At 43.2% G+C, this 25830-nt stretch overlaps 1 protein-coding gene across 2 annotated transcripts in view; it reads left to right on the forward strand.

The window, feature by feature from the left end:
• Positions 1-271: 271 nt before the first annotated feature.
• The window catches only part of CAMK1D (calcium/calmodulin dependent protein kinase ID), a 300742-nt gene continuing 275183 nt past the window's right edge, over positions 272-25830 (forward strand). Inside the window, exon 1 of one of the 2 annotated variants that reach the window (XM_084811563.1) lies at positions 272-1302. In XM_084811563.1, the coding sequence (XP_084667689.1) occupies positions 1211-1302 (92 nt within the window). In that variant the 5' untranslated portion in view covers positions 272-1210. The remainder of the gene's footprint in view (positions 1303-25830) is intronic. The other variant, XM_084811564.1, reaches the window with a different exon arrangement.

Consider the following 25830-nt stretch of genomic DNA (forward strand, 5'->3'; position numbering starts at 1 on the left):
GGAGCCGCTTCGAGACACCAGAGAAAGTGTGCGTGTGAGTGAGTGAGAGAGAGAGAGAGAGAGAAGGGGGGTTGTTAATCCCGACGCGCGTCCTTTTGCTGCAATGCGAATTTGCCTCGAGTCATCCCGAAGGGGGGCTTAAGAAGCCGCACGCAGAAGGCGAGGTGGGGGAGAAGCGGCGCGGGGCTGCCGGGCAGCTGTGGGGGCGGCTTTTTCTCACCCGGTCCCCGCCCTCCCATTACCATAACAACCAACTACCGCCAAACGCGCCGCTGAGATCCCGCTCAGCCGAGGAGAGGCGGGGAGTCCGCGCCCCCATCGCCGTCTTTCTCCCGCGCGCGCACTACCGATCATCAAGGGAAAGTTCACTTGCATTTTGGAAGGGAAGAACCGGCCAAAGGGGACCTCGGTCACTCTTTGGGGTCAGGAAGAGCCAGCCAGGCAGGCAGGCAGGCAGGCAGGCGGGCGGGGGGAGAAATCTGAACCACACAGACGTGAGGTTTCCTGCGCGGGGGAGACGAGCAAAAGCCGAGGGCGAAGCCTCCTCTCCCCACCCCGGCGGGGGCTCCTGTTCTGTTTGGTGGGTGGCTTCTGTGCGGCGTTTGGGGCGCCCCTGTTTGCTGCTGCTGCTGCTGCTGCTGCTGCTCATCTTGGGCGGAAAACGCAGCGGCGCCTCGTTCGTGAGGCGTCCGCGCGCGCGCGCGCTCCTGAACGCGCCACCGACCCGCAACAAGGCTGAATGAAAGGAAGCGAAGCGTGGGAAAGGAAAGGGAAGCGCGGCATAAAGGGCTGAGTTGGGGAAGGAAGGACGGAAGGAAGGGGGAGGAAAAGAAAGGAACGAGGAAGCCAAGAAGGGGGAAAGGAAAGGGAGGTCAAAAAGGAGGGAGGGGGAAGGAAGGAAGGAAGGAAGGAAAGGCGAAAGAGCCAAAGAAGGAACGGAAAAGCGAGGCCAGGAGAAAGCGCAGCCCAAGTTGCGCGAGGGGGAAGCTGGCGAGCAACCAGGAAGTCGGCGCGCTTCGCGGGAGAGGAGGGAGCCAGCGAGGGGAAAGAGGAAGCGCCCGAAGAGAAAGCAAAAGCCGCCCGGCGCCGCGCTGGCAGCTCCTCGCTCGCCCGCTCTCGCCTAGGAGCTTCCCCCTCCGCGCCCTCGTCCTCCTCCCGCGCTCCCCCCGGCTGGCCCCTGCCTCCCCCGCCGGGTGCTGCCGCCGCTGCCATGGCCCAGGAGAACGGCGACGACGGCTCCTCCTGGAAGAAGCAGGCCGACGACATCGGCGAGATCTTCGAGTTCAAGGAGACCTTGGGGACGTAAGTGTCGCGCCCCGCGCCCCCGTCGCCCGGCCGTCCAGCCTGGGCACCGGGCGGCCGGGCGGCCGTTCTTTCCGGCCGGGACTGGCGGCCGCTGTTGGGAAGGGAGGAAGGGAGGAAGGTGGCGGCGGCTGGCGCTGCTGGGAATCGGGCTGGCGAGATAGCCGCCCGCCCGCCCGTCCTGCTCCAGCGGCATCCGTTTGCACCGAAGAGGTGCAGAAGTGCGAACCGAGGGGTGGGAACGGTAGATTCACAGGATGTGCCCGAGTGGGACAAATCGTGCAGTGTAAGCTTGCCGGTATAATAATCCGTTAGCCCCTAAAGAGACCTCCCCCCGCCCTCAACTGTGTGTGCGTGCGGGGGGGGGGATCTTTTAACTTGACCCATTGGGGAGGATAGGCACAGGCTTCCCCCAGACGCTATAGAATCCTCCCCCCTTCGCAAATCACTCGATACATACCTTTGTAGAAGACCCAGTCTTACTTTCTCAGGTCTGTAGAGCAGCAGTGATATAGGGGCACAGACTCCCCCCCCCCCAGTGTTCAACAGCCATAGAAATACTCCAAATCCAGTGTATCAGACATCCCCCACACCCAGCCCATGAAACCTCCTCTCTGTGGGAGCCTATAGGACAGCTCTCCTCAGAGGTTAAATGCCACCATCAGTGCACTGTCAAAGCCCTATATAGCTCTGTAGAAGGGGAACCGCCAACACTTCAGAAACCTTGCATTACACCTCCCTAGAGTAGACATCTGGAACAGAGAACAAGAGCCCCATTGCAAAGATGCTTTAGCTGTGCTATCAAACCCGGGAGATTAGGGAGATCTCACCGTTGCGTCTTTATTTTTAAAACATAGCGGCTGACAGTCTGTGACAATGAGTGAACCAGTTTCTATACAGAGATACAGAAATTAGTTTTGAGTTTGAGATTGTGTGCTTATGGCCGTATGAAAGGTACATAGGCGCTACAGTGTGTATTTGGAGGATATGCTGACGTGTGTGTGACTTGTGCTTGTATTAAAGTTTCCCAAGTCTGTCATGTACATATTTGACAGCTGGGCATTGCATGTTACTGAGTGTGTTAGCGTACACTTCAGGACATGCTGCATTATTTCTGGGTAAGAGGGAGTGTGTGCTGGGTAATTAACATAGTTAAACTAATGGGTATGAAGTGGTGCATTTAGAAATGTATTAACGTAAAATGAAACTTTTTATTGCAAGTCTGTGAGAAGGTGGATGTGCTATTGAAAGTGTGTGTGTGTGTGTGCATGTGTGCTAAGCTATTTAGATTTTGAAGGTCTTGTGAACCTCTGAAAGGGTGCTGTTTTAACACTGCCATGTTTTTGCATGGACTAGAGCACGAGCTACTTTGAACCAGCTGCAGTTTTGACTGCACTTTTCATTTGGGAAAAAAATGCACGCTGTCTCATATAAATTGGGAGTGTCAGATGTACATATTAATAGAAATGGGATTTAAAAGGACAGAATAAATATGGTTTGACTTTTATGCTTTCCGCTTAAGCTGACAGCAGAGTCTATTCATAGAAAGAGCAGAAATAATCAGACTGGATTGGATCTGTTTTATCTGGTGTGTTGCTGTAGCTTAACTGTTGTTGCTAGAGTATTCCCCCAACATTTTATTTATAGTGCCTGTATACAAAGAACAGCAAAATGAAAGATTGAGTCACCTAAATCAACATGTCAACTATTTAAAAAGAACAAGGTGTGATAGGAAAATGGTTTGTGGTTCAGACAACTGTATGGTTGTTGTTTTAAAAAATAGGATGTTCTAGGTGTTTGTGCGTTGTAGGAAAGGTCAGTATATGGACTGCTATGTAGTTGTTGATTTTAAGTTTGTATACGCAACTGGCTCTACTGTGAACTTTGGCTGTAATTTTCATGTGTATGCCTCTTTAGGACAGCTCTAGGGTGATAGGCTTGATGGGTTATTCTAGCGTATACTTTTCATACCGCACACTACGCTTTCAGCAGCAACTTGCGCTAATATTGTCATGACAGTTCTGTTTCGCTTCATTTCATTGGGGAGGTATTCTGCAACCGTTGCTATCCTGATTTACTAGCTCCATAAATGTGTCTGAACACGAGTACAACAATCAGACATTTAACATGAAGGTGGTTTATGTCTGTAGATGGATTGGTAATGAGCAGGTACTCGTAGTGGGTGGCAAAACATATATTTCAGTTAATTGAATTATGTGGGTTGGATCCAGATTAGTGTAACTGGGCGTGTGCACCTGGGGTGGTGGAAGTGGAGTTCCCCGCCCCTTCCTCCACACGGCAGCCCCTCCAGCCCCTTGGAAATACTACACAAAGTGTCAGGGGTGAGCTGTGTTGTGTGTGGGAGTGGAGATCCCCCCAAATTTGGCAGAGGCACCTTCCATAAATGGAGCCTTTCCATCAGTGGAAGGCAGATCTTGGATCCAATCCTGAGCATGCGGTTCTCTGGATATTAACACTTTTTGTCCTGTCCTATTTACTTCCTCTTGTACTATCAAGATTTTGTGTAACAGAAACAATTCTTTTCTTGTTGTATGAAGTGCATGAAGTATGTAATACTTCATATCCACTAAAGTATGTTGGAGAGCATAATGTCACCACAAGAGACTCATTGAAGAAGCATATGCTGTTCTCTGTGAATATATAATAAAATTCTGCCTCTGTGTATAATTAATTGTCTGTAAAGCAATCCACTCTGAATGAGTTTGGCCCAAATGGCATTTGAGTCAAAATGGCCCAACAGGTATTTGAGGTTGAGAATAGTTCTATTACTGGTGATAATGACTATTTGCAAATATTATGTGGTGGTATCGTCTTGCCCCTGAAGATGATACGGTGGTACAAATAGTTGCCTGTGCCAAAGAAAATTATTAAGTATGTTTGCTTGTGCCATCAACATTTTTATGTTCATGTTGTACTTTATGGTCTGTGGCAGGGGCCCCCAACCTTTCTGGGTCAGTGGACACATTTGGAATTTTGAGAGAATGTTGTAGGTGCTCTCACAAAATGGCTGGCATGTGGAGGGCTTGCCCATTCACAAAATGGGTGTCACAGTGGGTATGACTGGTCACAAAACACTCATTTCCCAGCAGGCAAACTGGTGAGACCAAAAGAAAAACAACTTCTGCAAGAACCTATGTCCAAGGCAGAGTTTGCCGGGGCAGCGGGGGGGGGGGGGGGGGGGCTTAGCTCCAAAACACAAAATCACAATTTTGAACCCAAATAAAGATGGCACTGGAGGGCAGAACTTCACGATGGCGCATGCCAGCTTCCCAATTAAAAAGAAAAGAAAGAAAAAACCATTAAGAAATAAAATAAAAATTAGGGAGGGGCAGGGAGCCTGGTGGGCGCCAAGAGGTATCTGCAGGCACTATGTTGGAGACCCCAGATCTATGGCAGCAAGGCAATATTTAACTATATCATTGCCAGCTAGGAGGTATTACGGAGGTAGTGGTGTATTTGTATAGAGCAACTGGACTTAATTTTATAGGTGAAAGCAAGGACTTGAGAAAAGCTTGGTTAAAAACACAACAGGGATACTATGTTTAAGGCAATTTCTGTCTTAAGTTTAAGCATGGCTGGCTGGGTTATGCTGGGAGTAGTAGGACTTTTCTGTCTAAACACTGTGCCCTTAATTAATGTGCATTCAAGGTTGTGTGGACTCTGCTAGTTTTTTTAAAAATATTCTGTTCAAGAAAATCTGATTTCTGTACCATGGAAAACTGAATTCTGTGACCTGTATAAATTATGTAAATTGAATCTGCTTTCTATTATTTGGAATAGTTTATTCTGCACTGTGTACAATTTGCCTCGTTCTGTCTTTTCTAGTCAACAGGAAGAGGCAAGGAGCTATGTGCAGGGAACTAATAAACTATGCAGGAAAACATATTCATCCACCCCTCTGGCTTCTGAGATTTCACTGAACATTGTCTACATACTTTCAAATATATCTTTGCTGTCATGAGGGCTAGAAACTTTTTAAAATGAAAACTAAAACGCTCAGGAAGCTAGATTCTTCATCCAGTAGCAAACTCTGTGCTTTGGCTGTACTCATTGGAAAAATGCCATATAGACACAAGCCTGTGCAGACCACATCACAATTAAGGCTGCAGTTCTACTTACCTGAGAGCAAGTCCCATTGAACTGGGACATACTTCTTAATAAACATGCATATAATTGTGCTGTGAACGGTTTTTTTTTTATTATTTTTTTACATAATATCTCCTTGCCCATCTTCATTAATGTTCTCAAAATATTTATGGATTGGGTCAGTGCTCTTTTGTTTATGTGGTCCTGAGTCATGAACCTTGAAGGGTTCAGTTGTTTTCTGGTGAGCCAGATAAGCAGCGCTGCTCAGTGACTTCATTCTTACTCATTCATGTAAGCACCACTACTCAGAGACACATATGATTCAATACCTAGAAAACAGTGAATACCATGGAGACCTGGACACTTGTGCTCAGCTTCCAATTCTCCTAGTCCATATGGGGGACCTAGAAAGGCTTTTATGTGAAACAACAAAGATGTTTAATAAGGCCCCCCCCCCCCCAATAATCGGATTCAGTGTTTTTTCAACTAGTGGTACTCGTAGCAACTGACATAGTTTGAAATACCACTAGTTGAAAAGCAGTGGTTTGATTGATGGGACCTGGTCTAGCCACTGAGAGAGGCAGGGGAGTGGGGAATAAGCCAAGAGTGGGTGGAAAGGCTGAAACGTCATTAGCTTTTCCTGGTCTTAAAGGGCCCTCAGGTTACTGCTGTACACATTTGCGTATAATGTGTAGCTTGGGTCTGTGGGTGTGTTAAAAGCAGCTCCTCCTGTCTTTCTGCTCAACTCTCCCCAGGCCAGTACCCCAATGTTCCTCCAGACACAACTGCTTGCAGTCTGATCCTTTTTTTTAATTTTTTTTTTACTAAAAGGTAATCCCCCTGAGTTCAATGGGCTTATTCCCAAGTAAATATACACAGGCTTGTAGCCTGAGGCTGCAGTGCTACACACATTTACTTGGGAGTAAGTCCTATTGAACTTCACTCTGTCCTTGTAGCCAAGAGTGGTATTGTTTTCTAGCAGCACATAGATTCTAATAGCAGAATATCAAGCTGAGATAATTGTGTATGGAGGTCTGTTCCTGCCGCACCTTTTAAAAGGATTCGAGTAGGTACATTTTCCTATTAACTACTCTTATAGAGTCTAAGAATAGCTGAAAGCTTTGAGCATTGTTCTTTAATCTTTTGCATGATGTAACTGAAGATTGATGCAAATTCTTTTGGATGGCTGTGCAGTGATGGGGAGTGGAAAATTTCCCAGAAAATTTTCCAGTGTTTTGTTTTTCTGCAGGAAAATTTCCATTTCATAAGTTCATTAGTAAAAAAAATTAATATGTGCCAATTGCAAATACAATGGGCAGTATATAACACAACACTACCACGAACGTAAATGACACCGCGATAGCGTAAACTACCCCTAGTTCAACGCCAGCAGTACTTGCTGGTATGACAAGTTTTCTACAGTTATTATGAAGTATAAAAATAGCAGAACCCCAGATCATTGACAAAATGGAAGCATACAGGCTTTCCTGTATTCCTATTTTCAGGTGAGAGAAATCTTTTTAGCATTATTGCAGAACGCAGGATTGTTTCAGATGAATGGAAGCAGAATATCTGTTAACCACTAAAGCCAAACGTTATCCCAGTATATGGTACTGATTGCTTTTGACCACTGAGGTAGATTCCTTTAATTTTGAATGTAAATGTATGGGAAACTTTAACAATGGAAGATTAATGTAGGCTATGCAGCTATATATTTACATGGTATTTGACCTCTATTTATTTGGGGGTGGAAAGATAGAGAAAGATAGATGTTCCAGATGTCAGGCATTACTGGCAGACTTACTACATACTTTTTGGTCTGAGGAATGCTGGGAGTTGTAGGACTTTTTTCTGTCTAAATATGCATAGGATTGCGCCCTTAAAGATGTTAGCATGCTAAAAACCCTAAAACAGAAAAGTGCTTGTGTTTCAGTGCCCTTTATACTACCATGGTTATTGGTACTTTACATGTCCTTCAGTAATAGAGATACAAGTAAAACCCAAGATAGGCTGAACAGTAAAAGACAAATGTATATAAATGGTGTAACGATCTTCTCCAAGCCAGTTTTATGCCACCCAGAAGTGTTTTTATAGAAATTAACTCTGCTTAAGTGTTCCACCAATAAAATGTAATCTCTGGACATTTATTTTTCATTAGTATATAAAACCTTTGCATCTAAACCTTTAAGATGTGGATGGCATGGGTAGCCTTTGGAATGACTGCTCTTTTATTGAGTTAATCATTTGGCATAAAAAGATCCTTCTGGGATTTATTGCCTTGAATCATGTTAAGAACCACTTCTTCAGAACTCTCCTAAATAAACCATTATTTAATAATATTTGTGGCAACAAGATCCTGGTTTGGAATACAATTTGGTGTACACAGAAATTTGTCTCCTCTCAAATTCACTCAAATCTGGGTTATTTGTGATCATCTGGAAGGTACATGTTCCAGATGTCAGGCATTACCGGCAGACTTACTGCATACTTTTTGGTCTGAGGAATGCTGGGAGTTTTGTAGGACTTTTTTTCTGTCTAAATATGCATAGGATTGCTCCCTTAAAGCCCTTTAAGGCTTAAGGCTTAAAACATATAATTGTGCAGATTTTTCCCTTCGGTGCTTTCTCTGGGATGCGGTTGATTCTGGATCACGGATATAGCCCCCTAGTCATTTCATATGGATGCTTTGACTGAAGTCTCTCCACTTTGGTGGTTCTGTTAGGAAGAGGAAGCTTGAAAACAGACCAGGGATGCCTGGAGGGGTGGGGGTGGGAATGTAAGACTCGTAGCCATTCCATTTAGGTATATTCAAGGTCAAATCTGTAAAAAGCAGTGTATTTTAAGAGGATTATGTTTTATACTTCATAATAACTAGTATAACCAGTGTTGATGCATCCGAGGAATGATATATGTGGACTGAAGCAGACATAATTATTAATATTATCTAGGGGCCCGTCTACATGGGAGGTTTTCTCCAATGCTGCTGCAGTTTAAAGTCGTTAGGGATGCATGATGTTGTGGCCACTGTGCTGCCACCCCAGAGTTTACCTGTGGGGAAGCCACATTTTTGCAGAGTACTTTTACTATGTTGTTTTTATTTAATTCAGTTCCCCTGTAGTTCAGCTGCTGTGTGCCCATCCTTCCATTTTAAATTCGGTACAGTCGGGGCATTCCTAGGGTTGTGTCTTTCACCTGGCCGTGCCCTTGGTAACCTAGATAACTAAAGTAACTTGCCTGCCTTTCCAACACATCAAAGTGCTAGAGTGCTTTTTTAAGCCTTCAGAAATGCCCTGTACTTCCATTTTGCCAACGGCAGTAATTAGCTTCCGTGATTATGCACTTCTCTGATGTTTATGTTACTTAGCTTCTGTGATGTTGTGTGAAGTCATTTCTCTGCTGCCTTGTAACTTCACTTCTCTGTGATGCTTGCAGTAAGGGCTTAAGGGCGTAAGGGCTGTATCGCTGTAGTGATCTAGCAAGGTCTTGGGAACACGGTTGCTGAGAAGCCTGTCATTGCGAGCAGGGAGAAGTGCCCAGGGAAGGAGAAAAGGGAGTTGGAAGCTATAACTCCTCGACAGGTTGCTATAATGGGGTGAAATGGGGGGGGCTCTGCTCTCAGGGGGAGCCTTCAGATGCTGCAGTCGAGAATCGGGGATTTTGGCTTCTTCAGGCAAAAGTGCGTACATTGTGAAAAGGGGGGGTGCAAAAACTCCGTGACAGTTTGCTGGAATGGAGTGAAATTGGGGTGGTGGGCTGCTCTCATAGGATAGTCGTGCTGGATAATTAGGTTGTTTCTAGCTATCAGAATTGTGAATCAGTTACTCTCCATTCATAATGTAGTAGCAGAGGGAAGCCTGGACATGGGCTAGGAAACAAGCCCCTCTCATTGGTGGAGCAGCCCCTGCCAGATTGATGACATTCAGTTCTACTCCCACCACCCAACCCGGAAGTATGGTCCTTTCAAGCACTGTGTGACCTGTGAAAACTGGATTTTAAAGGTACAGTACACTCGGATTTTCTTGCTTCATGTGTCCCTGATGGACCAAAGCCAATACTGTGAAAATCCAGATAATACTCCAACGTGCTTCTCACTCTGTTGTTGTGAAGATTTCCCCAGGGCATGCACTATGGAGCAGGTGCAGGCTGTGTAAGGTCTTGGCCTAGCATGTTCGGCCTAGTTGTCACCCTGCACAAACTGAGAGTGCAACCTAGAAGGTGCCCAACATTTTGCTGTGGCTGTCCCTTTCCTGGGAAAAGTAGTAATGCTGGAAAAGCAGCTTTTTAGCCTGTTTGTCCACTGTTACGCATCTTTTAATTGAGAACCCCTGGTGTTCTTAGGAACACAATTCGAAATTTTTGCTATATATTGTGAAGCTTTATTGATCCTTCTAATAAGTATTTACACTGCTGCTACAGCCCTTTAAACTGAAATATGAAATGTATATAATTCAGGGAAATATAATAATTGGATTATTTGGAATTGCCTTGTAGTTACAAACTCAGATAATAAGGTTCTCAGTGTATTACCAATAATGGTGTTCACATACCCAATGAGTCATAGCTTGACACTTATGATTACTTAATAGGACCTAATTTTATACTCATTTTCAAGAGTATGAAAACATGGTTGAACTGAAAAGTTATTATTCATAAACAGTTTAATAAGCAAGTTAGACTTAAAAAAGAAACTCCCCAGAGCAAGGACTTCTGAGGTAAAGTATGCTAATGGCTTTTATGTTTATCTGGGTTATTAAGACTATTGTTATAATATTGTATTTTTGAGCTAAGTTGTACTAGAGTAATTGTAATTATGTATTTGAAAGCGTGGAGTTATTTTATGTACAGCACTTTGGACCAAGCGCTTTATAATAATAATAATAATTATTGTTGTTGTTGTTGTCAGTTTCACTGCTTCGGAAACTGATCTTTGCATCAGCAATATAATAAAAGCAATAATTAACAACAGTAATAATAATTTTTAAATATATATCTTTGCCCTATTTCTGAGTGGTATAATTGTAATCAAAATCTGTTTCACAATATAAAGATGCTATCACAAGGCTTACATCTCATTCCTAATTTTGCTGCTGTCATACCCTGGAAAATTTTATAATTTCTATAATTTTCTTTAGTCACGATGTCAGTCACTTTTTAAAGCAGAACACAGTATTTTGAGTTTCGTATGCGAAATATCTGCTAGATAGTCAATATATGTCCATGTGTGTTTTTGTTAATACGTTTTCTTGAGTAAGGAGTAACTTCCTTAAAAAAAAAACCCCTAACGATAGCCTTGTCATAACTATTTTAACAGTGAAGATATTGGGACTGACCTGAGTGCAACAAGGCATCTCTAATCTGAGCACAGAACTGTGAGATTTGTGTTGCAAATAATGATAAGTTTGGTTAATTAACTGGCTAGACAAATCAATTAAAAGCCCTGTGATTGATTAAAAGGGTGCCGCCAATTAATTTTAAATTCTTCTTACAAAAACTGCTGGTGGCATGTGCCAGCACAGGCACATCCCCTTCTTTTCTGAGGCGATGCCTAGCGCAGTGTGTGTGTGCGTCCTCTACAAACAAGAATGTGTGAATTTTCCTCGGAATAATTGATAAAATCTGCATGCATTTGCATATGATTACAGCAATCAAGTCATTGATCCCTGACTGTGCGATCCTGTGTATGCTTACTCCGTGTATTCAGTGGGATTTACTCCCAGGTAAGCGTGTGTAGGACTGCAGTCTGAGACTCATACAAGTTCGGTTCTGGTGTGTGCCTGAGTGCGCACGCACGCACGCGCACACACACAGCAGCCTGTGAGCCACTTCAATATGCTGCAGTCTCACAATGCAAGGTCGTGCATATATATTGTAAATGCAACCATTTGGGCTGGGGATATGTGACCAGTTGACCATGAGGTTCTTTCCCACAGACTTTGTACTCTCTGCCCTTGTGGAGGATCCCCAGACTGTGGGAAAGGCCCAAGTGATCTGCATGGACTAGATGGTCCAGTTATTCATAAACGTTTTCCTTTCGTGTGGGTCTGCACCATGCTGAAATGAAGTAGCTCCTTCGCGCTGCCGCTTGTGTGTGTATGAGGGGCACCCAAGGTTTGATTAATCAGGTGACTGGATTCATGATTTTTCTCTCCCTCTCTTCCATCCTCTTATCTTAGGGCCCTGTGTGGGAGGATGCGTGAAAGCCTTCTGAATTAAAACTCAACTGCTGTATTTGATTTCTCTGGTTACAATCCAGCAAAGCTCTATGTTAGCATGACAGAGAACTGTGCATGCCATGAGGGGATTCTTTGAGGTTTCCATCACAGCAGCTTGTGCTGCTGAATATACAAACTGTTTTTCAGTTTAAATTATAAAATTTAAAGGTTGCCTCTTCACCATGTGATGGAAACTTTTTAAAAAAACCAGTGTGATTCATAAGCATATTCCTCTATTCATGTAATCGTGGTTTTGGGTACTTTCTGAAAGTGCACTGAGAATTACTGATGCTCCATGGACCACTATTTAAGAACCACCAATATATTGTGAGTTGTTTTTTAAAATGATAATGCTTATCATTACACTTTCCAGCAAGAACAAAAGAACAACAATGCATAGAAACACAATAGTTACATGTAATCAGTAATGTGATGGGAAGATGTAACAGCTGAATAGATGCCCTTTGAATGCCTAGCTAGCCTTTCATTTTTATCTGTGCTACAGGAGGGGAAAATTGATTGTGTTAGGAGGAATATATGCATTTAGAAACCAAGGAAAATACGAGTATATTTTAAGAGATAATATTATGCAGAATGCAGGATTGTGAAAGAAAATATATTAAAGGCACTATCCTATGGAAGTTTAGACAGAAAAAAGTCCTCCAACTCCCACATTCGCCATCCAGCTATGCTTACTGAGGGATGCTAAAGATGTTACCAAGCTATGGATTCGGTTTAAACGCTGTAAGTATCTCTAGCACCAATCTAAGAAATATAGTCAAATTAAGGATTTCAGATGTTAGAGTCCAGCTGGATATAGCAGCCCTGTTGAACTCAAGGGCATTGATACGGTTAGCTAAAGCCAAATCTCAATTCAAAGAAGAGAAATATCTGTTTTTTGGTCTGAAAAGGGACCTGTGTGTAGCTTTTACACATCTACGATGTGAGATGATGGATACAGTGAAGCTACAGGGAAGATACAGAGGCATCCCATTGAATGACAGAGTATGTACATGTGTAGTTCTGTCACTGAAGATCTGGCACACTATTTACTTGAATGTAACCTATACTCAATTTGTAGGGAACACTATTTAGCCCGATTCCTGACCCACATGAGAGACTGATCAGGGAAGGATAAATTGTTATATCTCTTATGAGGCTGTAATTTCTTTGTGTCCCAGAGGGTTGCCCTTTTTGCAATCAAGGCAGCCAGTATAAGGAAAAAGGAATTGGAAAATGGTCTGGTTGATAGATTCAAATGAATGTGTGGGCCTTATGTATTGTTTTATCCTGTGTTAGTTTTGTCTTTTAGTGCTTTTTAGCGTAATTTACTAATGTTAATGTAATGACTTAATTTCTAACGTAATGTTTAATTCTAATGTAATGTTTTTAAATTTAAGATTTTAAATTTTTTAAGTTTACATTTAAAAATCTAATTTAAAGTATTTTTTACCTATTTTTATTGTCATGCTTGAAATGGTCAGAAGACTTATTCAGTAAAGTTCATTCATTCATACTGGGGGATGCTGGGAGTTGTAGGCCTTTTTTCTGTCTAAACATGCATAGGATTGCACCCTTAATGTGTTTGAGGGATCAGTGATTTGGATCTAAAGATCCTGCTGTGCTAGCACAAGCTACTTCCAAGCATGTTGAGGGGCATTTGCCCTCCCCCCTTTCATGTTCAGCCCCCCACAATCACTGTAAAGTTCCCTTGGACTTTCTGGAGCCAGTTTTTGAGGTGTTGCAGATGGGGATGGTGGGGATTGGTGAACCCTCCTTCCTGCAGGAGTTGAAGTGCCATTGGATTCAAACCTTTGTCTCCGCAGTGCAGCTGTGAAGTAGGAATATATATATATATATATATAAGGGCTGGATGTTCTTGATCTTGTCTGATCTCGGAAGCTAAGCAGGGTCAGCCCTGGTTAGTACTTGGACAGGAGACCGCCTGGGAATCAGGCTTCCTTCAGTGAGCAGGGGGTTGGACTCAATGGTCTTGTAGGCCCCTTCCAACCCTATGATTCCATTCCATTCTATGATATGTGTGTGTATGTGTGTGTGTGTGTGTGTGTAATTTAGGCAAAATAGGTTTTTTAGTAGCTAACTGGAAGAAGTCTCAGTCTTTGGGTGGCTCTAAGCAATTTTCAAACGGCACTTTGACGCAAAATGTTCAATATAGCTTTTCTGAGCAACAGACTTTGGACATACGCCAGCATTGACTTCTGCGCTTGCTAGGTGCTCTTGTTGTGGTTTGTTTTTAATTATAGCCCAGGGTAGACAATGTTGCTTTGATGGATTTAGAGAGGCGATAGATATGAAGCATTGTTGTTCATGTATTTGCATCCGTGAGCTATTCTTCTGTATTGGGACAAATCAAACACTTCCTTTTTGTTGCACAAGATTAGTGTGCTGCCAGGCAGGATATGCAGGCTGCCCCCATAGTAATTTCCATTAATGATAGCTTTCTGAAGAACAGAGCTAGTCGCCTGGACTCCTGTTTGGATTCCCCAAGTCTGAAAACATTCTGGTAAAATGGCTTACCGTATAATACAATATTTGATATCATGGAAGTGCTTTTACCCTTTTCTCTACGTGAGTAAGGAAACCCAGGTTTTCCAGTGAACATGTAGCTCCCTGGGATTTCGCTAAATTGTGCCTTACTCCGTAACCCGATTCACACACCACAGGAGCAATGCCTGGGTTTAACCCAGGAATTGTGGGGATGAACAGAGCGAGCAAGCTGTGCACTCATTGTTTTTGCTTTTAATTGTTTTGTGTGTGCGAACCCAAAAACTGTGGCTTAAACAACTCAGAATTAACCCAAAATTGCCAATGGCTTGCTGCTGGGTTAACTCTGGGTTGTTTAATCCATAAATAGCTCAAAGTTTCTGAGTTTGCACATTGAAATCAGAAACAATGAGCATGCAGCTCGTGTACTCCACCCACCCCACAGTTCCTGGGTTAAAGAACCCAGGGATTGCAGCTGTGATGTGTGAACTGTGTCAAAGCTCACTATATAGTGAGTGCAGCGAATGTTTAGCTTCCTCCATCTGTGATAATGATTGTTCTGTTGTTCACACAGTCACTCATATAGAGAGAAAACACCAAAGAGTCTTGTGGCACCTTAAAGACTGACATATTTTATTATGGCTTTGTTAGTGGGCTCTAGCCTATGAAAGCTTATGCTATAATAAGATTTGTTAGTCTTTAAGGAGCCACAAGACTCTTTGTTGGTTTTGTTGCAATGGACTAACATAGCTTACTCCTCTGGAAACTGTCGAATTGACAGATAAGTCTCCTGGGGTTCCTTGCGTCATCTTCTGAACAACTTCTTCATTGTGTACACAAATCAGGGAGCAAAGCAAGTTAAGATATTAGTCTCTGTGTTTATGTAAACAGGCCAAATTGTGGTAAGATAAAAGTGAATACAATAATGGAGGGGAGAGAAGGATGCATGAATTTTCCATTACACGATCTGTTACACAAATAACTGTTGCTATTAAAATGCCATCTGTGATGATTTCTGTTTCTTTTTGGGTCAGGCCATTGTTACTCGGCTTAGCCAGGAAAACAAAGAACAAAAGCTATTGGCTTTAAAAATCAGGTTTTTTCATGAATAAATACACAGCATTCCAGCAGGTGAGACAAAATCAACACCATCACTCAAGCCTTACAAAATTAGTGCAATGTCTGTGATGAATGAAAATGTCGTTTTTTTGCCACATCTATATCATATTTACTGATCCATATGCATTTGTCCACTTCCCATTGCCATTAGAAGTCCAGCTGGCTGGGACATGGGGCAGGGCCTTTTCTGCTGTGGCACCTGGAGTATAGAATTCCCTTCCTTTATGGAGCATAAGGCTATAAATGGCTACTAGTCATGATGGCTATTTATTACCTCCAGTATCAGAAGCAGTATGCTTCTTAATACCAGTTGCTGGGGAACATGAACAAGAGGATGCTACTATTCTCATGTCCTGCTTATGGGCTGTTAATTTGATCCTGTTTAACTTCAGAACCTACAACAGTTGGGTTCTAGATGCCCAGTGGGTAACCAAGCTAAGTCCAAACAGGCAAACATCACCACAGACTAAAAAGTAAATTGAAATGCATAATATACTTTATTTAAGAAAATTACAAAAACTGAGGGAGCAATCCTATTGGGATAGGTGGCTGCCTCCATACTCGGAGGTAACTGCCTATCCTGTGCATAGCGGAAGAAGCACAGCGGGGATCCTCTCCTCGGTGCTCCAGCCACCCGGCATTCGTGGCTAGACAGCTGATTTCAGCTGTCTAGCTGTGGGACCTCAGCGGGGGGTGGGGAAGCCAGACAACTCAAAGGAAGTGTCGTACCGGCACTTCTGCTCCCCCTGCCTGCATGAACGCCCCCTTTTCCCCTGCTCTGCATTGCTCTTACGAGCATGGGGAAAATCCACGCCGACTACAAGGTGGTGGGGGAGGGAGCGTGGAGGTGGTTCTCTGGGAACTGACCTCGGAGTGCAGACTCCGAGGTTGGTTCCTGGAAACCAACTAGTTCTATGGCCATCTAGCCGCTGTCTAGCAGCCATAGGATTGTGCCCTAAGAAAGGTAGCAGTTATATGAGTGTTAGAAGCGTTTTTATTGGCAGCAAAAGAGAACATAAATATGAGATTAACCAAAAGAATAGCAATTGACAAAGCTGGCACTACAAATGTAGCGAGGAAGATAACAAATTAAGCTTCTAACATTGTTGTTATGACTTCTCACCATCCTCCTGCATTCTACTTGCATTGTAAAGCTAAACTAAAACATGCTAAAATTGCTAACTCTCCCTTTTTTTCTTCCTCCTGCACATTAGTTGAATATAAAAAGCTAAGCTAAAGCATTACTAAGTTCCTCTAGGCATGTAAAGAATTAAACTTGGTTAAATATAAAAGTTAGAGTGAAAGGAAAAACCAAAGAGTTGGAAATAATTCCAAATTCAGTCTTCAGAAATAAGATAAAGTCCTAAGCTAAGAAAATATTTTAAGACCTAACTTAAGAAAGAAAAGGGTTAGAATTATTTTCAGGTTCTAAAGTCTAAGAGTCTAAAGAGATCCATAGTTACCGAAACTCTTAGGTCTGGTGTTCCAGACAGGCAAGGCAGCAAGAGAATGAAGTGAAGGAGAAGGAAGACTCCCTCTACCTCTGCTTTTATGCACATGTACTGGCCAGAGGTGGCCCCAATGAGTGATGAGACAACCATTTTCCAATCAGAAATAGAATGTGTGAGTGGTTAGATCACCTGTTCACCAGTCAGAAGTGGGGTGTCTATCTATTCCCCAACAATCTCACATTTTATGCTCATGTGTGGAACATCTCTGGCATTATAACTAAGGAACGGGTTAAACTGAAACTTCCTAAAATGTGGCTAAAAGGTCTACCATCTGGGTATGTTATTTTGATTGACGTGTTTCTCCCCGGTACATCTTCCTTGAACTCAAGGTCATCTTTGGTCATATCTGCCCCAACACCTCCTCCCAGTCGTTGCTCATGGCTGTGGCTTCTCCCGCCCAACATACATTGAGTAAGGAGATGTTCTTATCTGCAGGTGTATAACATAAGATGTCTAACAGTAATTGTCCTCCTAGTGGGCATCTGAGCATGTTCAATTCTTCTGTTGTTTTGCTCATATCAGCTTCTAAGCCAGCACACTTCACCATGGTATCCTTCTGGATAGGTTGTCTGGGTTAGGAGTTGGAGGCACTGCACTACAGTGGTTCCGCTCCTACTTGGATGGCCGATTCCAGAAGGTGGTGCTGGGGGATTATTGCTCTGTGCCATGGCAATTGTGCCATGGGGTTCCACAGGGCTCTATTCTATCCCCCATGCTGTTTAACATCTACATGAAACCGCTGGGGGAGGTTATCCGGAGGTGTGGGCTGAGGTGCCATCAATATGCAGATGACACCCAGCTCTACCTCTCTTTCTCATCAAAACCAGGTGAGGCAGTGGCTGTTCTGAATCAGTGCCTGGGCACGGTAATGGACTGGATGAGGGCCAATAAACTGAAACTCAATCCAGACAAGACGGAGGTACTGTTAGTGGGTGGTTCGTCTGCCCGGCTAGGTGATATTCAACCTGTTCTGGAGGGGGTTGCACTCCCCCTAAAGGATTAGGTTCGTAGTTTGGGGGTGCTCTTGGATCCAGAACTGTCACTTGAGGCACAGGTGAACTCAGTGGCATGGAGCACTTTTTATCAGCTTAAGCTGGTATACCAACTACGCCCTTATCTGGACAGAGATAGCCTAGCTACAGTTATCCATGCTCTGATAACTTCTCGTCTGGATTACTGCAATGCGTTATACGTGGGGCTGCCTTTGAAAACGGTCCGGAAACTTCAGCTGGTCCAAAATAGGGCAGCAAGATTGTTAACAGGGACTGGTCTGCGAGCTCATATTACGCCAGTCCATTTCCGGGCCCGATTCAAAAGTGCTGGTGTTAACATTCAAAGCCCTTAATGGCTTGGGGCCAGGTTACCTGAAGGATATGTGGCTGGCCGGACCTTAAGATCATCCTCAGTGGCCCTTCTCCGTGAGCCCCTGCCAAAGGAAGTGAGGTGGGTGGCTATTAGGAGGAGGGCTTTTTCTGCTGTGGCACCCTGGCTCTGGAATGAGCTCCCTAGTGAGGTTCGCCTGGCGCCTACATTGTATTCCTTTCGGCGCCAGGTGAAGACCTTTTTATTTTCCCAGGCATTTTAGCTTTCTAAATTTTTATCTTTGCTGTTTTAAATCTGTATTTTAAACTCCTGCACTGCTGCTAGATTTTATTGTGGTTGTATTGTTATATTGTGGTTTTAATATTCTATATATTTTAAATTGTTTTATTGTGTGTTTGGTTTTAATTTTTGTGAACCGCCCAGAGAGCTTCAGCTATTGGGCGGTATAGAAATAAATAAATAAATAAATAAATAAATAAAATAAAGTTTATCTGTATTATGACCTCTTCCCCAAAGGAGGCAACTATTGGGCATTGCCAAAACATATGTATAAAAGAAGCATTAGGGGTATTAGATCTCCAACAATTATGCGAATTTGACAAACCCTTAGCTGTGATTTGTACTGTGACCACTGCACACTGGGAGGGGAGGATTAAAGTTCCCCCCACTGTTTCCCCCCCCAAATCGCCCCCTGGGCCCTGGGGTGGGGTTTGAAGAAAAAAAAAGTCTCCATTGGTATCCAGGGAGGCTCCCCCCCCCTTTTGTTAACCCCTGGTAGGGAGTGGATTTTGGGAAGCAAAACAGTGTGGGGGAGGTTTAATCCTCCCCTCCCAGTGGGTGGTGGCCCTGATCTGAACTGGGGCTGTGTGTGTTTACACTAGAGTAGAAAAAAAGCTAACCCTCAGTTACATGCTACATGATTAGTGTAACATGTAGCTTGGCTCTTAACCATGACCATAGCAGCTAATATAGAGAGTTCTCACAGATATAGAGATTCACATAGTCATAGTAACTTGCTACATGATTGAAGGACCCCCTCACAGAAGGCTGCGTCATCAAATTTTAAAACTTTTCAGATGCCGCTTCTTGTCCTATACACTGTCTAATGTACTATGTGTAGAAAACCTCCATTTGTGTGCTGGAGGCAGTTGCATTGTAATGGAGCTGGGCATGCTGTCATAGTGGCTGTAAATAAATTTTAAGGCTATACAAGATGAAGAAAATTCTGTATTGTGTAATTAATTGTGAAGTTCCAAGTATTAATTTTAATTAACTAGCCCCAATATTTTTGTCATCATAAGCTGAACTAAGCAGCAGCACTCTTCCTGAGAGCGAAACAAAAGCTCTGTCATATAAATACAAATGGCAAGAACATGGAGGTTAATAGGGATAGCAGATAAATTGTTTAGAAGGGTAGAAGTGTGTTATTTTATACTCTTCACTGGGTGGAAGCATCTGTATATCTGCAAAGCCTACAGCAATAGTTGGAAGGGTCTTACTTGCTACCATCATGAATAACTCTGTGCCGTGAGCTCAGTGTACAGGAGAACGGCAAACTTTTATGCACTTCACCACACAATCGCAGCAAATGGGATTATCAGTGCCGCCCTGTGCATGCTTACTCAGAATAAGTTCTGCTGTGCTCAGTGGAGTTTACTCCCTTGTAAGTGTGTTTAGGATTGCAGACTTAATCACATATTTTGGGACTAGCTTTATCCTCTTTATCCTGTGGAATCAATAGAGCTATTTGCTGGATTTCTACATAAAGTTGACATAAAATCAGAGATACCTCTGACTGTCACCAATTGCAGTTTGATCCATCTCCTAACTGACCATTCAGAAGAGATGGTCAGGAAATGATTGTCTTCCACTGGAGGAATAAGTAATGGGCAGTTTCCCTAATTACCCTTGATCCTGGCTACCACTGTGTGGAGGGGGTTCATATGAAGATAGTTGATTAGAAGTTTCTTGCAGTTTCAAACTTGCATCATCATGAATTTCCCTTCTATTTTTGCTTATTCCAAGGTCAGTATTTCTCAATGCCCCTCTGATTGGCCTATTTGCAGTACTCCATTCCCTGTCTTCTGCCAGAAGTGATTGTTTTACTAATGCTTTGTGAGAGAAGGCTCTGGATGACCAGGACGGAAGGTCAAAGCAATTCCAGTGTGCATTTCATTTACTGCTCTCATAGAATGCTGGAACATTTCTCCTTTATATTTTAACCTCCAGTGTATTTGTGAACATGGTCAAGTTAACTTGGTGATCAAGTTTCTTAATTGGCACTAAGTTGTATTTCCAGAATAAGGTTTGTTGATATCTGAATCAGGACACACATAAAAGTGAAGTGTGACAGACTGATGTTTTCTTTTTTGGTATTTCTGTGGTCTAATTCACAAATGTACACTACACTGGCCCCTGGATGACTTGACATCAAGAGATGCTAGGGTGGCCATGTGTCCTCATTTACAGAAGACAGAACCCTCTTTGAAGGGCTGCCGGAGCACCATCCTCTGTTTGAAGGATGCAGAAGGATGCAGGAACTGCAGTCCTGCCTAACTGCAGTTTAAAGATAAAGACCCATAAGACCTGTTGCTCATCACCAGTTAGCACCTGGACAGGCAAGCACACAGGTCACCTGGTCAGTCTTCCGCAATATGGTGAGATGTATTGGATTTCTGTTTGAATTGCAATAATTATTTCTAAATTGGCATCTCTCTCTATAAATTAGCATGTGCAAATTTTATGCAAATGTGTCCCCTCTTTTGGTGATGCATTTCCTCTTTTTTGACAGTTCATAAGTAGCCACCCTAGTGATGAGTGACATGTATGACTTGGTCATCACAGATATAATACCACACACAGATTGTTAATTTTACCTGCCATCATCTCAAATGCTATGTCTCAAGTCAGACAGCATGAACCCAAGCCTCCAATATATTGTTTGAAGCCTGGGAATACAAACATAAGACTGTGCCATGGGCTCATGTCCTCCCTCTTCCTCCTCCTCTTTCATGTGCTGGTTCTTTATTCGTGGGTTTGCCATGATGTGTGAATCTACAGATTAATGGTTATTGCTGAACCCAAACCACCATGGCTTCCAAACACTCTTCAAAACAGGTTTTCATAATTTGAAACTGGTTTAGAGGCAGGGCATTAGCCACAGCTTGCTGATTTCAGTGTCATGGCAAACTATGGTTCGCAAAAACCAGAACATGCAAGAAGGAACTTGTGTGCAAAAGGGGGGACGAGGGAGCACATGAGGCTGCAGCATGTTCCTGAGCTTCCAGACTTTGCCCTGGTGGATTGGGTTTGTGATGTTTGAATTGAGCTGGTGCTTCTCAGTATTAACAGAGCCAGTTAATACTTTCAGTGGTTAGAGATCAAGTGTGGAGAAAACAAGTGATGAACTTGCATGTGTGAACCTGGCTGTAGTTGCAAAACTAAAACTGGAAACATAAGTACCGGGTAGAAAGAAATATGAAAGCATTTCTTTAGCACTGAGACTGAATGCAGTGGCCTTCCCCAACCTGGTGCCTTCCGGACGTGTTGGACTGCAGCTGCCATTGTTTCCAGGCAGCGTGGCCATTGCCATCCAACACATCTGGAGGGCACCAGTATGGGGAAGGCTGGAATACAGGTTTCATTGGGCAAGTAAATACTAAACTCTGCTGCTTGGCCTGTCTGATTTGCGTTGCTCTCAGCTAGATCAGGCCTGAACACCTTGTGACACATGAGCCAAATGTAGCCCATCACCCATCCATTGGGATCTTCCAGAACCTTGACAACCCTTCTTTAGTGTTTGCAATCTAGTCAAGGTACAAAAGGAGAACATTTACCAAGCCCCTAGTGGGCCTACCCACATGGCTGAGAACAAAGGAGAATCCTGGTGCAAGGCCACTGGAAATCTGACACATCTCTATCATAGTTCCTTAAGCAATTATTCAACTTGTTCTCTTGTTTGACAAGGGAACCATGGCAAAATCAAAAACCAATTTGCAGAGCAGATAATATAAATACTCCATTTCTTTTCCACCGAGTGTCACTTTCATAAAAGCCTGACAATTTTAATATTCAGCAATCGCAGTTAATTCATTTGCTTTCAGCAATATTGCTCATATAAGATTTTATATCAGAGAATAATGGTACGATTACTAAGCCCTTTGTCATTTATCTGTCCCTAGCCTAACGATGGTGCAGTCTGGTCCTGAATGAAAACTGTGTGATGTATTGTCTCAATACTTCCAGTTTCCATTTTCCCCTCTGATGCACTGGTTTTCAAACTTTCTGCCTTCGGGGAACTCATTCTACATTATCTTATTTATCATGGACCCCCTGCATGTTGCACAGAATTCTAGGGAGTGTTCTAGGCAGCACATATCCTGTTTGGATGGTGAATATAGTAGGGGAAGGGGAAGATAATGCTACTACTTGGCATTTATGTTGTATTTTAGAGCATTCAGAGTATTTCACAGATATTATCCTGTAATCCTTATGACATTCCTGTAAGGTAGGTGAGTATTATTTCCTCCATATTACAGTTGGGGCTGAGGTTGAGCGATAGAGTGGCTTTGCCCAAGGCTATTAGTGAATTCATGGTAGAAGTGAGATTTGAACTGGGGAGTTTCAGATCTCTTGGGGAGCAATCTTATCTAGATAGGCGGCCACCTCCAAACTCAGAGGTGACCACCTATCCAAAGCAGGGCAGGAGAAGCACGGAGGGGATCGTGCCCTATGCGCTTCTCTTGCCCTACTTTTTCAGCTAGACAGCCGATTGCAGCTGTCTAGCCACGGGAAGATGGAGTGGGGAGGAGGCTACTAATGTGTCGTACAGGATGCTTCTGATGTATCCCAGGGCTCAGATGGGACAGAGCACTGCTCCTCTTTTTTCTAAGGGCTGATTCACACCTGCAGGTTCATCAGTTCATAAATTGTCACTTGATGACATGAGTCACATGACATGACTCAGAGTCAAATGTATGAACCTTCTCTGCTGAGAAGTAGTAACATCAGGTGATATCAAGCTTTAGTCTTTGGTGATTATATTGAGATGGCTCATTCACACATGCAGGTCTTCACTTGATGTCAGGAAGTGAGGAATGGGCTTGTGTGAAGCATCACTTAGTGAAAAGAAAGAGTGGAGAAAACTGAGGGAAATGAGGGGGGACTTCTATCAACCAACTTCGTTTATTTATTTATTTGCAATATTTGTATACTGCTCCATATCTTAAACAGATTTCGGACCGGTGAACAGAAGAGGCAAAACAGTAAAAGGATAAAAAGATTAAAACCCCATCTTAAAATCATGCTTTTTTAAAAAAAAAAACTTGTACTCTCCCATATAGCTTCCAGTGCAGCCCATTTTCCCAGTGTCCCGTTCCCATTCTGGAATAGGTCTTTTGTGTTCTAACATGTAGTGGTATATTTAAAAGTCATGCCTTTTGTTAAATTAAACGTAACTGTTGAGAGCTTGAACAATTTCACAGGTGGGTTGTGGTTACAGAGCTTACAGAAAGGTGGTTGGAATCTTGTAGATGAGAACCTTTGCTCAGAAATAGTGGGAAGGAACCGTCTTACAAATAAAGCAACCATCGCAATAAGTTCTTAGCGGCATTCTCAGCAATGGTGCCAAAATGGATTAGCCAGGAATGTTTAACTTTCTGTTGACTACTGGAAGTAACTTTGCTAATGCATGACACTGTTGAGGGTGATTCCCCATTTCTCCATAAAGATCTGCTTTTGTGGAGCACACTTCAGATTTTCAGGCTGGTAGTCATTTTAACTAACACTGGCAAGAGTTTTTTTTAACAGTGGAGGAAAAAGCAATGTGAATTAATTGTGTGCTGCTACGAAATAATCCTGCCATGGTAACCGGTTTGGTTCAGGTCAGATAAGCTGAAAATGTGTAGGTGTTAGTTGTCTTTACTTGTTCTTTTCTGTAAATGACTCCAGGATCTCCATCCCAAATGCTTTGGGTTGCAATGGTGTTTAAACTCTCCCTATTGATTCACACTACTAGTAACCTATCAAACAATATTTGATCTCTTCCAGATATTTTATCTCCTCTCTACAAGTCTGCACAAGTATTTAACCACTCCTTCTATGAACCAACATCAAAGCCAGCTGTCACCACATAATTTTAGTTTTGGCAACTGCAGTGTCCATGTTATAAATGAGTGTACAAAACAATGTTTACTGCACTGTTAAAACATTTTATTTCTGCAGGGAGATCTTAACATTGGTTTTTTGCATAGGGATTGGGATTCGACATTTTTATTGGATCCTGATCCCCCCATCCCTAACCATCCCTGGAAGCTTATTGCCTCATAAACAGAAGCCTCACAATTGAGGCAGAGCTGTTCGGTCAGAGATCTGAGCACTGGATCACATGCTTACTTGGCTCAGTGTCCTTCTTCCCATAGTGGAGGAGATCAGACATGCAATGTCCACTTTCCACGATGCATAGAAAGTAGCACAACTGATCTTATAAGGCAGAATTTGTGTGATGCTTATCACTCAAAGGTGGTGATGTGATCCCAGGAATCGAGCTCGTGTATATATGGGCACCAATGTTGTGTAGATGGTGACAGGGTGCATGCCTACCTGCTCAGTCCTGTCTTTGTGATCTGTGGAGGTGTCCATAGATTTTAACTGGGCTGGGTAGCCAATCATTGTTACTAGGATCCAGTGGGGCTCAGCTTCCTTGCCACCTTCACAGAGGCAATGTGTCTCTTTTGAACTAACTGCCTGGAGAGGGGTTTTTATCCCGGAGGAGTAGCAGGTAGGGAACATGTCTTTGTGTTAGTAGCAGTCTCTTCCCCTCTAACCCATGTCCATGATGCTGTACAGCATGGCGTCACTTTGAAAGAGGAACTAGTGGCTTTTGAAAAGGTTATCATTCCTATGGTGAAGTATACCAGAGGCTTTTCCTGCTGATCGCCAGAATTATGTGGCAACTGTAATTGTGGACTGTGTATAATTGTGGACTCTAGGTCTGTGTATGAGTGGTGGTATTGAGCTCCAGATAAGAATACAAGAAGAGCCATGTTAGATCAGATCAAAGGTTTCTGTAGTCCAGAATTCTGTTCACACAGTGGTCAACCAGCTGCCTGTGGGAAGCCCACAAGCAGGACATAAATGCAGCAACACCTTCCTGCTCATGTTAACCAGCAACTGGAATAAAGAGGCATGCTCCCTCTGATACTAGAGGTAATACACAGCTATCATCATGACTACTAGCCATTGATACTTATCCTCCATGAATTTGCCTTATTCCCATTGTCCCCAAGATTATGTGGTTTGTGAAGGCTCAGAATGTCAGATAATTGAGGAGAAGGTGTTCCCCAGAATCAGAAGCTGCAGTTTGGTAGGGACAGGAGGGCATTAGATTATATTGCCACTTGGCTGTTTTTCAGCTGATTTGAATTTGTTGTGACTTTTGTTTTCAATCAACAGGACTTAGACATTTTTTAAAGCTCAGGCTGTGGGCAATTTTAAATTTGCATTTGATTAACTGAGTTGAGACATATAAGTAATGTTCTGTTCTTCCTCCTCCTTAGCCACCTCAGGGAAAGAAAACATTCCCTGTGAGCTACCTCATATGGTAGGTTGGTCTCTATACCGCCCTGCTCAAGTGAGTCAGTCTGGTGTACTGAACAAAGTGATGGACTTGGACCAGATGAACAGGACTGAAATCCTTGCTCATCCATTAAATTAACCCAGTGACCTTGGGCCAGTCAACATCTCTCAGGCTT

This window comes from Heloderma suspectum, chromosome 7, assembly GCF_057233095.1.
Source record: "Heloderma suspectum isolate Gila_16-S chromosome 7, 16-S_ref, whole genome shotgun sequence".
Lineage (NCBI taxonomy): Eukaryota > Metazoa > Chordata > Lepidosauria > Squamata > Helodermatidae > Heloderma > Heloderma suspectum.